This window comes from Bombus bifarius, unplaced genomic scaffold (assembly GCF_011952205.1).
Source record: "Bombus bifarius isolate JDL3187 unplaced genomic scaffold, Bbif_JDL3187 scf7180000008274, whole genome shotgun sequence".
Taxonomy (NCBI): domain Eukaryota; kingdom Metazoa; phylum Arthropoda; class Insecta; order Hymenoptera; family Apidae; genus Bombus; species Bombus bifarius.
In genome coordinates this window covers 498,676-516,775 of record NW_022884558.1, presented here as the reverse complement: position 1 = coordinate 516,775, position 18,100 = coordinate 498,676, and the positions used below count along the sequence as shown (strand labels likewise).

The 18,100-nt window shown below is 41.2% G+C and overlaps 1 protein-coding gene across 1 annotated transcript in view; it reads right to left on the bottom strand.

The window, feature by feature from the left end:
- LOC117212052 (acetylcholine receptor subunit alpha-like 1) overlaps positions 1-18,100 on the bottom strand; it is a 163,028-nt gene that overhangs the window by 42,894 nt on the left and 102,034 nt on the right. The window contains exon 4 of the mRNA XM_033456512.1: positions 13,418-13,527. Within this exon, the coding sequence (XP_033312403.1) occupies positions 13,418-13,527 (110 nt within the window). The remainder of the gene's footprint in view (positions 1-13,417; positions 13,528-18,100) is intronic.

The following is an 18,100-nucleotide window of genomic DNA, read 5'->3' as shown; positions in this document are numbered from 1 at the left end:
AATACACAGAAATTTTATTTTTCGGCGTTATTTTTATTATTATCATGTTATTATATCCTTCTTATTCATATCGGAATGGTTTATTATTTGAAAACCAATTGAAATAATTGCTGATTGCAGGTAGGTATAATTTGAGTTTCTATAATAATACGTATAAAACTATTGAATTCGGGACACAATGCGGTTCGCTGGCCAACCCGCAACAGTCGTAACCAGCGGAAAGGGTGGTCGTTGGCAATTTTTAAATATTCAGTAGGGACCCGAGAAATTTCTATTGCCTGCGCCACCGTTTTATGGAAATAACGTGGATTCGCGTAATTTCGTTCGGCCGACTGTAGCGTGCGAAATTGAAAAACGCGGAACTGCATCGGCCGAAATGTTCAATACCGTTCAACCAAATCTAAACCAACGAAAGATAGGTCATCAAAATCACAAACGGAAAATACAGTTCTATATAATTTCGTATACTCGCTTTATGATGTTTTAAAGGGAAAAGAAAAAGACGGAAATGTATAAAGAGAGGCGACGTATTGTATTGGTTGTTCCACTTTCAAAATCTTCGAACACAGACAATTTTATTATTCTTTTTCCTTTTTTTTTTTTTTTAGAAATGGCGGTGCTTCGCCGATACCACGGCACGGCGAGGCAAATAGGGTGAAGGAGCGCAAGAACGTTTGAAAGCGAATTGAAACTGAGAATACAGAAACGAGTGGCTCGTCGAAAGAAGACAAACGAGCCGGTTGTACGTGATGGCCTCGACTGCAGTTGGTTCACCGGCGAGCCGAGTAAAAAAGATTATCGTGGATTTCGCGAGAATGGTCAGCGATCTGTGACAATAGCGGTTTGTTTCCTCGCGGCTGCCACTCTATTTTCGTTCACCGACTCGAGGAAATACCTAGGGGCAAGTGGCGAGAATTGCATCGCGCAGAAAACGCTATTCCCTGCATCGTGAAACGCTTCCTTCGCCAAGAGAAATTCTATTTCTCGCGAAATTTAGAAACCAACGAGAGACCTGCGAAATTCTTTCTCCCCTGGGAAAAAACCTTTCGACCTACGCACCGTGGCGCATCTCATCTCGCATTTTACACAGTCTTTCCTAATTACATAATCACTCGAAGAAGACACAACAATGAGTTTCTATCTCGAGCTGCAACTCAACAACAACGTTCAAACAACGCAGTCGTCGCCTCTATCCGAAATTACTCAAAGAGAATTAGCTGAGTTCGCTGCGAGCCCGGCTAAGCACTCGTTTCCCTTGCCCTTCCGTAATTTCTGCCACATCTGCATCGTGTTCCACCCCACGCGAAACTTCAGCCAGCAGCGAAATAACCCCTTGCAGCTCTCAACCGCCTTCGATAACGGAGTTTCGTACTTAGAAACCGAAACACACCAATTAGCAATCAACGTGTATCAGCTGGTATCCAATTTACGACGACGAGACGCTCGTGTTTATGCGAGAAAATGTATAACGCAACGACGCGTTTACTTGGCACCGGAGGCTGGTTTCTGGGGAACAGCAGAGGTGGCAGCCAGGCTGCAGGCTCGGAATCCTAACAGGGCCACGTGTACTTGGCATATTTTAGGTCAGCCGGCAGCTAGGCCGCTATAATGCGGCTGGATGTCGGGCCGAGCACACGACGTCGACGTCGACGACGGGAACACGCCGTCCGGAGGTTGACGAATGCACCGACGAAGAAGAGCGCTCGGCGATACAAGTAACAACCGCGACGATAGTCGAACAAGCGCGTGTTTTCCCGCTCGACGACGAAGATAATTCCATTTTGTACAGCAACGAGCACGTTGCACTTGTTTCGGGATTGTTCTTCTCCTCTCGGGATCATCTACTGTGAGCAAGATCGAGTGGGAACATTGTCTTCGGGTAGTTGGAGGTTGGGTTAGTGGTGTGAAAATGGAAGGTGAAACCGTGAGAAATATCAGGTGCACTGGCACAGCTTTTTCTTAGATAAAGATGCAATTACGTAGTGTATCTTCCGGTGGATTTATGTAAATGTGGTTGATTTGCTAGAAAAATGACGCGATTGGGAAAGTTTCAAATAAAAAGTTTTAGGAGAAAAATTATTACTTACAAGCGACTATGTATTTGTAGGAAATATTTAGAAATATTTAAAGTATTCTACATAGATTTTATTTCTTGTGTATTTTATTAATCCATTAAAATCCAGCTAACCATTACGATTAAATAACATTTCATTTGTAACTTTGTTTCTTTACACATTAGTGAATTTTGTTTTTTAACAGTATGTTCATGGAACAGAATTGAGAGAGTTTGTTTACTATTTTTGCCATCATTGTTTATCCTTGATCTGCTTCCTCTAATTTTATAAACTTCGAAAAAATTAAAATATTCCTAGTACGATAAACTATATTTCCTAACATTGTCGATATCGTATTCCTGATTTCTGCAGTGGATTTTTGCAAAGCATCTGCTATTTTAACTAATTTTTGCATCTCATAGAAACAATATATAAATTACTGAATTTTAGATTTTCCTTTTTCCCGATGTTTCAAATATCCTAAAAATTGTATTTTCTTAACAATCCTGCGACATTTATATTAAATTAGCACAGGGAGAACATTCAAAATATCTCAATTTCAATTCGATTCAGAAGAAAGGCGATAAATCACAGATGATAAAGCATCGATCGATTAATTCGAACGAGGGAAGAGGAAACAACGAGAATGCGAGGGCTCAGGCGCGATCCTACGAAATCGTAAGTTTAGTTAATTTACACAGTGAAAGCGGAAGTCCGTAACGGGGCTGACGCGTGACTTACGAGCATTAAGTCAGAAATTTGATAGTCTCGCGAACAGTTCAATTTCCTCTTAATTTAACACAGCTCCAACTACGCGCTTGTCTTATGTCTCAAACGTTAAATGTATCACTGTGTACGATAAGCCGTCGGTGTTTAGAGGATTGTCGCGTGCCTCGAGTCATCGCGCACCTTATGAATCATAAACTTAACGCCGCCGTGTCGTCCCGTGGACAGGACGACTTCACCGTGGTAAATTCCAGGGAGAAAGGAATGGCAGTGTAATTCTGAAAACATATCCTATGACATTACGAGCAACAGTATTGTTTCACTGTTTATTGATATCGTTGTCACGCGCCTGGTGGCTTGAAAATGTATTAAGTTGTCCGTAAAGTTTCTTTCGTTTTATGAGGAAACAATAGACGCACAACGTTTTTTGTTTTATATTATTTTGTCGAATTACGTACGATCCATTTTATTCTGTTGAGATAAACACCGCGACATTTCACACACTTGGTTTCACGTTTGTATGAAGTTGCATTGTTGTAAAAAAACACGTTTGCGAAAGAAAGACACTTTCCGGACAACCTAATACTCTGTAGAAAGGCGACGAGTCCATTCTCTTTTCTCCTTTTTGCATGGATATGATAACAATAACACGATTTGATGAAACACGATTTGCGCAAAACAACAGAAAATTAGAACTGGATAAATTTATGATTAAACGCAGCACTCGTCGACTTGCTTATTATTTCAAGAATCAAAAAACTTGTCTGTAACTCAACGTACAATCAGGCATAAAAATAAGTGGACAGATAGTGGAAGTAGATATGAACGAAGTATGCTCGATCTAGTAGATACTAATGTTATATAATAAAGTATCGATTCTTATATATGCTTATAGTACATAGATAATTTGGTAAATAATTGAAATTAATATTTACGTTCTTGTGTAAGCAAGCAGCATTTAACGAAACTTCGTTGCTATTCATTTTCACTACCTGTCCATTTATTCTAGTCCCGACTGAATCTACAGTCTATCCATATCTCAATACATATCCGAACTTCGTGCTATCTATTTGCCATGTAGCTGCAAACACCATTAATATTCCTTTCGGTGTTTCTAACAGCTTCGAAAATTTCGACTGTATCACTTTAGATTTCGCTTTGGATCATTGATACACCGGTAATCAAGCTACGAACTTATTCGAGGCACATGGGGATGCGTTCAGTGTTAATTGAAAATCCGTCTGTTACAGACTTCGTGGTAGGAACTACGGATGAGGTTTTAAAGGTTAAACGCGTGACTGGTGGAACTGGGAATTGGCAGAATATGGGTGAGGCGAGGAAAGTTGTATCTCGCGAGTAGGTCCGACGTGGTTACTTTGAGGCCGTGTTACTTCGTTAACGCGCGTTCGTGGCGCGCGCTGCGACCGGATTACCGCGTCTGGGACGAGCTGCAGGCGCAGTAATCCGGCGATAATGGAGTAACGAGATTCCGGCTCACGTACGTTCCCTGCATATTTTAACTTTGCATTTCGCGCTGTCCGCCCGCACGTACGCCGGCGGGTCATTGTACCGAACCCTTTTGCCCGCTTCCCTCTGACGACCGACACCTATTTACTCCCGTTGATTACGCCGAGTGTACCTCGACACCTGGTATCGGTCTCTGTTACCTTTGTATCGTTTTCTTGTCCTGGCAACACTCGTCCGTTTCTCGACCACCTTCTGATTACTGCGTTTACAAGCTAAACCGATGGGTTGACAATTTTAAACAATCAATACGAATATGAATTATTTAACACATTACGTACGGGTCACGAGATATTTTTCGACTGAACCAGTGACTTAAGCAACCAGAGATAAATGTTTTTGTTACATTACCAGGGTAATGAAGCTTTGCGCATTCTTGTGATAATTGATTAGCAAAACAACTGTTTCTTCGACCAATCGCGGGGAGACGTAATCGCAAGGAGAGACGTCAACGGGGGTCGTAAATCCCCGTTACGATTATAACAATCGACACCACGAATTGATCGATCCCCTGATTTCCGTTGAGATAATAGGGGTGATTGAGGTTGTATAACCCTGTGATTCACAGAATTATAAATTATATGCTTCCAACACTTAGATTACACTGACGTAGAGAAATAAATAATTAACAACTTGTCGCACGAAGCTAAGATAGATATGTGCGTTAGAGCAGGGCTCTTATAAGTGGATTCAATGTATTAGTGGACGTAGCACTATGAGATATTTAGGAGAGGAAATATATGCTCGACAATACCGAGACCGACTCTCGCGTTATGCTTAGACTGCCCCGCTGGGCATTAGCGTATACTTAGTAGTTGACTTTTCCAACGATGTAGAAGAAGTGAAGTTGAGTGACGATGCTGTGTCGGAGGAAAGCTAAGGATGGGTGTGTCTAGCGCACGGGACCATCGGATTTGTTGGTGCCGATGTTAGTTAAGAGAGTGAGGGAAACAGGTTTCGCTGTTAATTGGTTAACCGAAGGGTCTTAACCGCCCTCGCGAGAAAGTGGTTAGTGGGAGGAAAGTTGCAGCGCACGTGAGAAAACTAACTTTCCCTTGTCCCGCCGTGGTAGACAATAGTCTTTAGAAATTCTTCGGACACAGATGTTTGTTTGTTTTGAAGGACCTTAGCAGGCAAGTGACTCGGGTTTATGACGGGTGCTTAAGGATATTGAGGGTACGCCGTACGGAAAGGCGGACATCTGGTGTCCGTCTGGCCCGCGGTGTGTGACCTGGGCCAGGCAGAGAGGCCCGGCGTAACAACAACTGAATGTTGATATTGCGAGCATGTAGAAACAATCAGTCAGTATAGCCAGTACATCGGTAAATCTGTGCCGATCGTCTAGCGTACCTTATAAAGTGTTTTATTGTTGTACATTTTGTTATTTCAAAGTTCATGTTTTAACTTATAAGGAAACAGCTTCTTAAAAATCATTTACTTTTTCAATCTGTTACTGATAAGTTATAACAAAAATTATTTTATGAAATATATTTTTATGAAAAGTAGCAAAATGACACATAGATCTAAAGAAAATGAAAGTCAAAGTGAATTGCTGTTTGATGATTTATCTGATGCACCAAACAACACTTGCGACGAAAATGAATTCGGCGATAGCAGTAACATTCTTGAATTAAGTGATGCAATTAGACATAGAATTAGACATTGAATAAAAAATATAATATCGAATGCAAATTAAAAATCTATATATACGCATCCTACTGCTTGGCAAGCATGCTTCTGGAGCGTTCAAAAACATGCAGGCCCTGAGAGCGCGTTGAGCGCGCAGAGCGCCGTACGCAATGTGTTAATACCAAAAGCATGAAAGTAGTGAAAATAATTAATTCGTAATTTCTCACAGAAGAATATTTCGTGATTTCTTATTACACTTTTCTTCTATTGTGTATTTTTCCATACATCTTTCATTCTAATTTCGTTCGTATCAGTTTAATATGTTTTTCGTCGCTACGTAACATAATATACTTGACATTTGTGTCGTCTATTCCATATAGTTAGTATATTTACTTGTTCCGTTTGTTGTTCTTTGTTTTTTATCAATCATAATCGCATTTGATGTTAAATCCTTTCCAAGCTTCAGAACGATTCGTCTTGAATATTTCATCCATTTTCATTCTGGCCAAAATCCTTCTGTAGCGAGAGACTATCGGACAATTAATTATACCGCTGGCGGAAGGATTTCGCGTGCGCGCTTATTCTATGCAAAACGAAGCCCTCGTATTCCACTGCAACCTAGATCTAGCAGCTAGCGCTGATTACATTCACGCCTGTGTCATTTCCATACGGGATGCCTGATCGAAAGTTCCGTACTCGCGAGGAACCCGACGAAAGAGAACGAGAAGGACGATTGAACGAGAGCGTGATACGGCACGTGAAAAAGGGCCGCATACGAAAAAACACTTTGCCCTCCCTTTATGCGGCTTTCTTTATACGGACCGAGCATTTGCATCGTTGATTGCGCCCCGACGCTTCGTCGAGTTTATTGGATCCTGTCCTATCTGTTTCGAGCCAATACAAGAGCCGCGGGTCTGCGCTTTTTCGCCCGCTATTGGATCACTTTCAACGAAAATCGTTTTTCCTCGATACAGGGCCGAGATGGAGCCGCCAGAGAAATAGTTTCCATGTAATTTCAACTTTTCTCTCGGTGCATGATCCCCTTCCCCGTGAAACTAGTTCCACTGTGTCTGTCTTTCCATCCCTTTCCACGTCTCCTCGGCACCGATCTCCACCTTTTCGATTCTCTAATGCGCAATTAACCACGTGGATCAGTTCGTTCCATAAATATTCATCGATCTTCTTCGACACGATTAAACGACAGCGGCGTTGTACCATCATTATCAATTCAACGTCGATATTTTCATGATGTTGAATTGTTAATCATCTCGAGTTCCGAACGATCTAACAACTATCGTTAGTTGCTTCATCTATTGTTACTTCTGAATGAATATCGCAATTGCCAGCGGCCAGGCTTAGGATCTTTCCCCACAATTAATGAAAATTAATGTAACAGCTTAAATTGGAATTTTAATCTAGAAAGTAATGAAAAGTAAGAAAAGAGTTATACATGCACATCGCGATCTCCACCTAATATTAATTATTTCTAACAGGTGGATAAAATTATTACGTACCGATCGACATCCTAGTCATGTTCGTTTTATTTTCATTTTCCAGCTACTCGGGTATATCCAATACGGTCGCGTATTTCCAGGTTTTTCGATTAAATCCGCTGGTTCTCGATTAACCACGAATATTGTTACTGTTATTGTGCTGCTTCGACGGACACAAGCCGGATATCGCGGATGCTTCTGTTCATCGGGGTTATCTTGGCCCCGAATGAAAATCGTATTTAACGGCGCGAAGAAATTAAGTTTGATAAACGAGACCGGATTTCTTGTTCCAACACCTCGGGTCAGACTTTCACTTAGTTACCGCGGATATTACGTTCGCTGGCACGCGTATCTTCCAGGAACACGAATCTTCTAATATAACGCCGCAACTTTGCCGTATGTACTTCAATTAAAGCGATGGAAACTGAATATTTATGAGGGAACCGTACCTCGGAGACGTTCCACGAGAAGAAACCGATAATTTCATGAAATTTATGGATATCTATTTGATACTCCGAGACTCGAAATTCTTGCAACTTATTCCTTTTCTATAATATATGAATCTCACGTTATGGAACGCCGTACAAAAATGTAGCATTATATTATATCAAGTTACGTATCTTTACGAATGAATATAAAGACACGTGGTATTGCTTTCACTGCGTCGTTCTTACAACAAATATTTAATTCAAGTTAGTAATTACGTAAAAAATTTCTTGATTAATTTGAAATAACTAATATCTTACGTGAATTCTTTCGCTCTCTCACCAGTAACAATACTTTGGCAGAGACGCTACTGCGTATATTTTTAATAAACATATCTCTTATTTTTAACAATTCTCTTTGCAACCTTTCAAAATACCGAATCATATTTTTCATTTCTTTTCATTCTCAACGTTGTGAATTTTATTTATTACAGTATTTACAATTGATTTTCCAACCTGGAAAAAGTGTGCAAATACTATCGTCAAACGCTGTGTATTTTATCTATCGTTATAAGATAGCGCGGATGGTCCAGGGCTTTAGCACAGTGCTGTATATTACATGGTATGTCCCATAATCGATAAGTTCAATTATAAACGGAGCCGCGAAGTCGCGCGGTACGCCCATCGACAGCGAGCCGGAATATCGAATTCAGATTTATCAAGGTGTTAATATTGAATGCAACTCGTACAATGACCTGCGGTTTTATTTATGACAACGTCGACTGCAGTGAAACGCGTTATAGATCGGTCGTTTCTTAATTAAATTTCATCCGACGATCTGTCCTGGCCCCTCGATCTCACCAACGTACACCCTCAGCCTCGTCGCGACTTATCGATTTTCCGCGGCAAAACTTCGCCACCCCACTCCCTTCCACAACTTTTTCAGTCCCCTGAAAGAGCCTTTTTCGGCGGAACTTTTCACCAAACTTTCTTTTCATGAAAAACTCTCTGCCGCTAATAAATGTCTCCATCCAATGGTATCTAATTTACATGTGCGCATATAAATTGCCTTCATAAGTTCTAAATTGTAACTTCAACGTTCTCCAACGATACGGACCCTTACGTTATTGCGCTGTTCATCGCTTTAAATTGTGTGCATATTTTAAAGGAACGTATGCCAAACCGGAGATCGTGAAAGCTTTCGTTACATCAGGAGGGATTTTTTAAAAGCCAAAAGACATTACACGAGCAGATGAATACCTAGCTTATCATCTTTAATATAGGATTACGATTCACACGTGTGGCCAAAAGCACTGTTCCTCTGCTAACAACCCACGTTAAACATCCATTTAACGAAGACATTTATTCTCCTCGTTTCCTACAAGCGACTTTTTAGTCGTTCCATTTAAGAATCGTTCAAAGTTTGCAGGAAACTTGGCGAATAATTCGCGCCCACTGCCACCTCTTGAGAATTCTTTAAACATCGCGAAACTATTCGTCAAAACGGCACTTGCCGCTACGTGCTCCGTTCCTACCACCACTCCGCCGTTCCCATAATTCACACAAACCTCGTGTTCCTTTTCTCAAAATTATAGAACCGCTCGTAAACTCTCGATTTAGTAATAAAATACTACGTATAAATGATTGCCTACATTTTCAATGATAATTTGGTAAACCAAACACAATTGGGAAGCTTCCTGGAAAAGTCGTAGCTAAGATAATGACATTTTTACACCTGGTCTTACTTCAATAATCGAGACCTGCATTTGTATAGATGTACCTGAAAAGTTTCTTGATATTTAACCCTTGAAATTGAACGAGATTATTAGCCGTTCCGATATCGCGCATCTTCAAGCTTCTCGTAGAGTCTGAAGAGTCTGGGTACACGGGAACGAGTGCTATGCACGTCGAGTGCGCGGTTCTTTGGGTAAAAATTTTTTTATTCGTCGTTTTAGAAGAACGCGTTTAGCCGAAGGGCAGCGCAACCACGCGCACATTCATAAGAAACAGTATAACAGTGAGAATTTGGAGGCGTCGCCTCATCGACGATTAAGTCGATGCAAAGATAACGCCGTAAAACTTATCGCAGAGGAAACTAGAGAAATGAGAAAGGTCACACGACTCACAGTCAAATTTACTGGAGCAACTTGACTCCGATTTAATTGATACATCGTCTAGGCCTAAGGCAACCTTCTCACGCTGGTCGACAATGGATGTTGACCTCGAACTTCCATCCGAGAACTTGCAAGTACGAGTGGATTGTTCGAGACTCGGTGTCTCGCAAATTCAGGCTGAAACTTTCGTGTCTTATATTCTTCACGCTCGATAATTCATCCTTTTTCACCGTTCCCTCTTCTAAAAGCGGCTGAAAGCAATCAACAAACTTCCATCCCTCGTTCCATCTAGACAATAAAGCCGTGACCAAGTTATTAAACAGCGAATTGCCTTCGACAGAGGGGTTGAAGTTAAAATTCGATAAAATGGTCAAAGAGGGGTGAGGGGAGGGAGCGAAAGGAACACGGTCACCAGGTCTCGGAAACGTCAAATGGAGCGAACACCATCAAAATTCATCTTGTAACAATATCCGCATTATGCGACGTATCTCGATATCACGAGATCACCGAGGAATCCCTTTCAACTCTTCACGATCACGTTTTCTTTGACATTCGTTTCAAACAAGCCGCTCCCCTTCCGTCTGGCCCCATCTTCAACGACGATGGTAAATTATTAATAAGATTCGAATATTCCATACAAATTACTCCCACCTTGGTGGCAGAGAAGATCGAAGAGGCGGACGACAAACTCGCTCGTAGGATACATTTGCATGCTGTCAGGCTGCACAAAGCCCCGATACTTTTTGAGCCTTTCGAAGCGCTGCGCCGTCGGGACAATCGATTCATCCCCTCCACCCCTGTTCTTCTCTGCCGCTGTTCGAGTAATTGAAATAGCGTAATGTATGTCGAGAGTTTCGACTTTCGAGAACGTTCTTTATGATTTAGCATTGAACGCGTGGCCGTGCCAAAGCCACTCCAGTGCGTAATTGAAAATAAAACTCGTGGAAACGCCGACGCGTCTCCCAGCAGCCGTGAGACCTCGCGTAGGAGAAAACGCTGCGCGGCTGATATAATGAGAGGCGCACTCGTCGGCGCAAACAGGGGGAAAAAGTTTGATCGTACGTTTCAGCAAAGAGGAAACGATCGGGCTCTTCGGCCGAGCACGAGTCAAGCACGTTGCGCCTTCGAGCTGGAAAACAGGCGCAAAATTTCTGCTCACGCAGTTTGCTTTCAACTTCAGAAGAGTTAACCTTCTTTAGCTGAGAAGCATCGGTAACGAAACGGTTTCGAAAAGCCAAACGGTTTACTCGAGCTTGACAATTGAATCGCGAGAGACACGCGGACATCGATAAATAGAAAATGTCTCGAATGTGTGGCCGAGCACCATGCCATCTTCGTTCAAACCAAGTTAACTCGAGTTTCATCGACGACACTAGTATCCCGTAACTAGCGTAGAAGCAATTAAATTCTTGGAAAAGTACGAAAGAAGTGGATTCCTTCGTACAAATTACTTTGAACGTATAGCAAAGTTTGAGAACGTTGTGTTGAAGTGGAATTCAATTTCTACTTGGAACAACTAGTTGTAACTAAACTAGCTTCCATTCCATCACTTGTATCATCGCTCGCGCTAACATTTCGTAAGATTTTCAGATGAGATTTCGCGTGATCTGCTTATATAGGCAAAATATACGACTACATTTGTTAAATGAGCATGAGCGGGATTTGAATTTGAATAAAAATTTTCCTTTCTAGGTATGGCAACGTGCTAAGTTAATGCATATAAAACGTCGCTTCTCTAAAGCTCGAATTCGAGGAGGCAATACGCATTACGTTTTATTAAATTTTATCCTATCGTCAATTGCTAGATTTTTCGAAATCATTTGCACCGTTTAAAGAAATTCATAAGAATTTTAGCCCGCCGAGTAAGAATCTTCCTACTTACACGCTCGTCGCTATACGCCATAATCCAGATACGTTGATACAGATAACCAATAAATACACCGATAGAAACGATCGAGACTATCTTAATTTTCCCTGAATTGGCTTAAGAGCACTCAATTTCTTATCCTACTGATACAAGGAAGAATTCGATATATGATAGCTGAGCACGAAGTCGGCCGGGAGCCATTTAGGCTACAAGAATGGCGTCATGACGACTCGACCCTACTTCCTCGTAAAAGTGTCGTCCTTGGGGCGAAGTACATCCTATTTCTCAGCGTTAGCTCGCCTCGGTCAGGATACGTGGAGCTCGTGTGTGTCCCGTTTCGGTCGTGGATTTTCAAAATGGCCTTAGCGAACTCTCGGCTGAAAACGTCACGTACTGGCGCGGAATATTCCACCGCGGTTTACGAGATACCGTGCTCTGCACTTTCCACTAAAATCCTATGAAGTATGACTGGACCAAGATGAAGGACGCTGCAGCGTACCGTGACCGTATCCCAATACATTGGGACGAACGTCCGAAAAGAATGGGCAAAAGAGGATCAACGTGGGTCAGATTAACGCGAAAAACCGGCTGAAATATCCTCAGCCCTTTTGGATAACTGTCTCTCCCCTTCTAGATGATAATTCGTGCGGTATTTCTTAGACTATTATAAAGCATGAGTCATAAATATATGTCTATACTTCAGAGGGTGAATCTACATACTAAAAAGTAAGCAAATAAACGTCACATAAAAACATGTCCTACGTATTTCAGTTTTCGTGTTATGGATGATTAACTGTACAAAGTATCCGAAGCTTAGTTGCAATTTCAGCGAATATTTTTCATGCTTTTTTATCGATTGCTTCTCTTTCATATTGTTATGTATTTGTTGTGAATTATATAGTCGGTCGATAAGTTCTTATCAAACATGCCTGTCGTGTACTTCTCCTGTGATCATCATTAGCAATAAGTTGATTAAGATAAATAAGTAAATAAATAAATATATTATATTCTTATCTCGCGATACTTTTTAATTTGAGTATCCGGTAAAATTGGAGTATCGTTATACGTGAACGTATCGTCTTTATCGACGTGTTTTATCGTGCCTCGAGCACGTTTATAAATTGCAGCGAAAGGAAATTAAAGGATGGTTAAAGCCGGAACATCGAGCACGTGTAATATCGTACGCGACATCGAACGTATCGAACAGCTGTTTAAGCTAGCCCTTTCCGGTTATAAAAATAAAATCGTTTGGACGAACAAATTGCATCTGCAGCGTGGCTTGCACCCGGTTTCGTGCAAGACGTCTTGTGGCAAATTGCTCTGCTCGGTCACGGTCGTATATTTTATCGGTTTTTATCAGTGAACGCGACGCCTGGTCTTGTCGAAACGGCCAGCGCCATTTAATGCGCTTAATTTTGTTGTCCAGCCGTTAAAACCCTCGAGACGTCTCTAGTATTTTTCCATTGTTATATCTCGAAATAAACCAATATCGAAATTCTATCTCTTGCAAGAGTATCAATTTCACCGCTATCGGATTTAATCCGGTGAAAAAGTCGCGTGACCAGACGTAATTAGATCGACTTACTTGTTGTAAAGAACAATGTCCGGCAACCATATATGCTCCGACGGCACGTGGAGGGTGTCGACACCGCCATAATCATCCGGGTTCCACTTCAGCTTGTAATCGTTCCACTCCTGCAAGCAGAAACAACGCAAAAATAAGTCTCGTTTATTTTCGTTCTTCTACCATGGTAACGGATACAGAGTGGAGAAAATGAATACAGCGAGCATATTTTAAACAGGCGATCAATCTCGATAATCGCACAATGCTTCGACATTTTTAATTACTTTCTACCAATTCCGATTATAATTAACAAGTTAAACGTTTGTCTATGAAAAATAGTAATAGTTCAGATCATGCGATATGTACGTAACTGAAACCCTTAACAGGAGATTAAACCAAAATTATGTGAAAATTAATTAAACTATTTTGGATCGTAATTAAGGCAAAGCGTAGGTAGGTCTGTGTGTTCGATTCATCTCGAAGATGAGGTCGAAATACGTCAATAACTATATAATAGAAGCTGTACGAAACTTTGGACAAATCCTGATTACGTTAGACTCTGCCGTTTGGTGAACTAATAATTCCGTTTGAAGCCAAGAAACTTGCTACTCTGGAAAATAGCAATACAGCTTCGCACGTCGTCCAAACTTGCCTCCATTGACCATACTTGCACTTCGAATCGAATTATCGTTCGCTGTACTTCAAATAATTACTCTGTATAAGCTCTCCACCTGATCTTCTTGAGAATCCTTCAGATAGAAACCTCTCCTTGCAAATACTGGGTCATTCCCATTTAAAATTTACGTCTGCAATTAGACTTTCAACGATTAAACGCCATGACAAGGTGAAACGTGTGAAATTCTCACGAGCTCTCCATCAGCTGTCCCTCTTTAAAATAATCGTTTCGATAAACCAGCGCATTCGTAACAACTTTCACACAGTTTCACGTGACATTAAACAAAACTGACCTCCATTCGTCCATTCCGCGTTTCTATCGAGTTTTCGCCGCGTTCAATATTCATGTCGTTGTCGGGTTATGCGTGTCAATAAATGAAATAAATCGGGTTTTCCTTATCGCTGACTCCATTTCTACGCTTATACGCTACAACTATTGGCATCTCAATACGCTAAAATAATGTACGACCTTAACACCAAAAATACCGAAATATCGTTTACGTGAAAAATATTAAAATATTAAATAAATGTAGCGAATTACTACGCGAACACGATGCATTGCGATGGATAGCAGATCGCGGTTGATTCTTTGCCGATCCGAAGACCAAGAAGCAAGTTATAAGTGGAATAAAGAAACATTCTCCTTCCCTGACTAACTTCGCGAATACTTCGTATGATAGAAACGAAGAAATTGCGGATTTAGTTGTTGGATTGTAAGGAATTTTCTGGCAAGAGGTCTGCTCGAGACGACAGGTCTTATATTTCCTGTATTTTCCTCCAAAAAATCTCGAAACATGCGAACTGCAGTTGCCTCGAGGTATCTCGAGTTATGGTTGACAGCATACTGACGCTAGTTCGTCGTTTTCTCGGTATCTAGGAACCTTTGAAATCGAATACCAACGATAGGCGACCGTTCTTGCTGTGATTTTTCTCTACGCTGCTACAAATACCATCGACAAACGTAAACGAAACATAGACAACAAAATGTTATAGAATCGATAATTTGCCACGTTAGTAAAAAGCAGTAACGTGCGTTTCATGCGTAATTCTAATTCTTCAACATCACGCGTAACGATCGACGGAAATCGTAACAAACGATCGTTGATTCCCAACCGCGCGTTCCACCGAAACGATATCGATCGTTACGAAGTACGTACGGTGAGTCGGCGTCCAGTTTGCCATCCCGTTGGTCGATGAATTCGATGATTGTAAATAATTGCATTTGCGCGAACGAGCTGCACGGTCGACGAATTAAAATTCGCCGATGCGTTCTCCGATGACTTCGGGCGATTCGTTTGATTTTTAATAACATTTCAACGCATCGAAACCTCCTCCATTGATATTCTGTTAACGAAGCGGAACGTTCAAGGCGTTTCATCGACCAATGGTCGCAAACTATACAGATTCTTATTATGTAGATTGACATGTTTCTTAGGCTAATTTTCCAAGAAAGTTGGAGGATTCAATAAAATCGGTTTGGTCCTCGCTTGAAATACACGAGAAGGAATTAGGAGGCTCGTAAAGGTACACACATGTGCAGAACGATCCCGGAGACGTATCGATTCCCACGGGCATGAATTATTCCGCCTGCAATTAGCCAAGTTTCGTCCTATTCGGCAAAAATTCCGCGCACGATTCGCCTAACTCCGTTTAAATCAATTACCGTTGCGAATGCCAGCGAACCATTTCGGGACTTTTAAAAAAACACAAATAACCCGTAACCATTTATTTATTTATTTTCCCGTTTTTCTTTTTTTTTGAATATTTCTTTTTAAAAACCATGCAGGTTATGACAATATTCTACTCGTAGAAGGGAACAAAAGAAATGAAACGAGTGAAATACGTATCGATGACACGCTGCGATTGAAAAATAACGCAACCTGAAAATGATTGTCAGGCCAATAAACCCTTTACTCGGACAAACGGCGGGCCATCATTGGCGGAATATATTCGCTCGATTACAGCGTGCACGGCGCGGAGTCGATTCAATTGCGCTAAAGCAATTAACACTTTGTCCACCGCGGCTGCCACGCGATGTACTCATTAAATTGAACGACCGAAATTTCCTCAGGAAACTACGGCCCCATCGTTGTTTCACGAGGCCCGTTTGTTAGCCTCGTCGGAAGCGGTCGCTCTTCCTCCTATCGAAATTTCTGCTGCGTCGCAAAGTGGCGATAGATCAGACGTTATAACCACCTTTCGGATGCACCGCGACGCTTTAAACAAATTAGTATCTGCGCCGGAAGTATCAAGCAGAGGAATGTCTTGTTTGTGATTGTACAACAAGCACTCTCCTTTCGTATTTTGTATACGTTTTACATGTATGTTTATGTATTTTTACGTGCGTTCTGCGTACTTTTGCATATTCCCCATAAATGTCCAACTTGATGTGCCAATTGTCCGACTTAGATCCTGTTCAATCGCTGCTAAACTGTTTCCGAGACCAATACGCGCACGAACTATTTACGACAGCTGTTAAAATTTTATCGAATCTGTAAACGTGCCGCAATTGTAAAAGTCGTTGGCTCAGATCCGTCCCTTTGAGTCGTCGGCTCTTAAATTCCAATCGGCTTCTTTGAGACAAGAAAAGTAGATTAATAAAAATCTGGCCAGTAAGACCGTTCGTCTGAAAAGTACGACTCGCTGGCCCATAAAAATTTCCTTTTCTCCTCGGCGCGGCGATAAATTACGCGAGGAGAAGCACGCCGATACAAGGAGGACCGTACGAGCTCGTAAAATCGCGACCGGTCGCGGCGACACTGGGAAAAAACGATGCCAATTTGACGCCGTCGCCGCGAGGCAAACTACTTTGGATATCGCTTTTGAAACTGCTTGACAAATACCGCTTGTTAGTCTTCCATGCTAGAAATGGATATCGCTTTCGGGCTACCACGGGGTCGTATTTTATTCCTCCTTAACCTCGTTCAGTGAAATCGAGACTGTCAACCGTTTTCAGAATGTTTTGTACGCGTTGATTCAACGCCGGTGAATTTCTTACGAGTCCAGAATCTGTTATAATAAACTTTGTAACGCGAAGATAGAGGAACAGCGCTGGGTTATATTCGACGGAAAGTAATGGCTCGACGTCTCACTCAAAGGGTGGATTTAATACGTTCCACGCTGGGCGTGTAGATACGCCTACGAACTTTCCGTTCGGTTGGTTACTTTTATTACTAAACTAAGCGTGAAATATTTTATAAAATTACACACCAACCATTGAATATAGATAATGATGTTTTTACGACGCATTTCGAACGTTATACATAGTTCTATAGTATTACGCGTCTATGTATTTTAAATCTTATTTTATCAATTTGCTGTTACATTGTATTTTGTTAACGTGTTACACCCCTAAATAGCAATTAGTTTGTTTATAGCGATTGTTAACTCGTATATCTTAAATTGAAATTAAAACAAGACAACATTAGGAAACATTAGGAAAGTAACAATTATTCATACATGTATTTCCTTATGTTAAAGTATATGATGCATGTCATTAATCGCTACGTTAATGAAACATTATCAACCAAGTATACTTATCTATGATAATTATACATGGCTGTTATGAAATACGTAATGAATAGATATTTTAAAGAAAATAATAAAACTTAAGCCTTCTCGGATGCGTTGAAATGTTTTAATAAAGGGCGGCAATATGAACAAAAAGATGATCGATGAACAAAGAATCCTAAAAATCGATATGGCAAGGGATGCGTTAATTACTGTTCACAATATCTCTGTTTAAAAATAGCAACTGCGAACGTAAACGAGATTCGATACGGACCAGAACCTAAGTTAAACTGTTTGGTTGGCGGTGGCCTTATCGTTTTCAGCGAATGCTGTCGCGTTATATCGGAAAGTCATCGGCCTCGAAGGAGAAAGCTAGTAGCTCTCCGTGGGGCGGGAAACTAAAATTGCGCTCGATTTAGAACGACAAGGCCGTCGAGCTGTCGTGTAACCCTTTAAATTCATGGATATCTAGAAATTTTCGTATTTCCGCGGCGACGTCACGAGCCTGTTCCCCTAGTC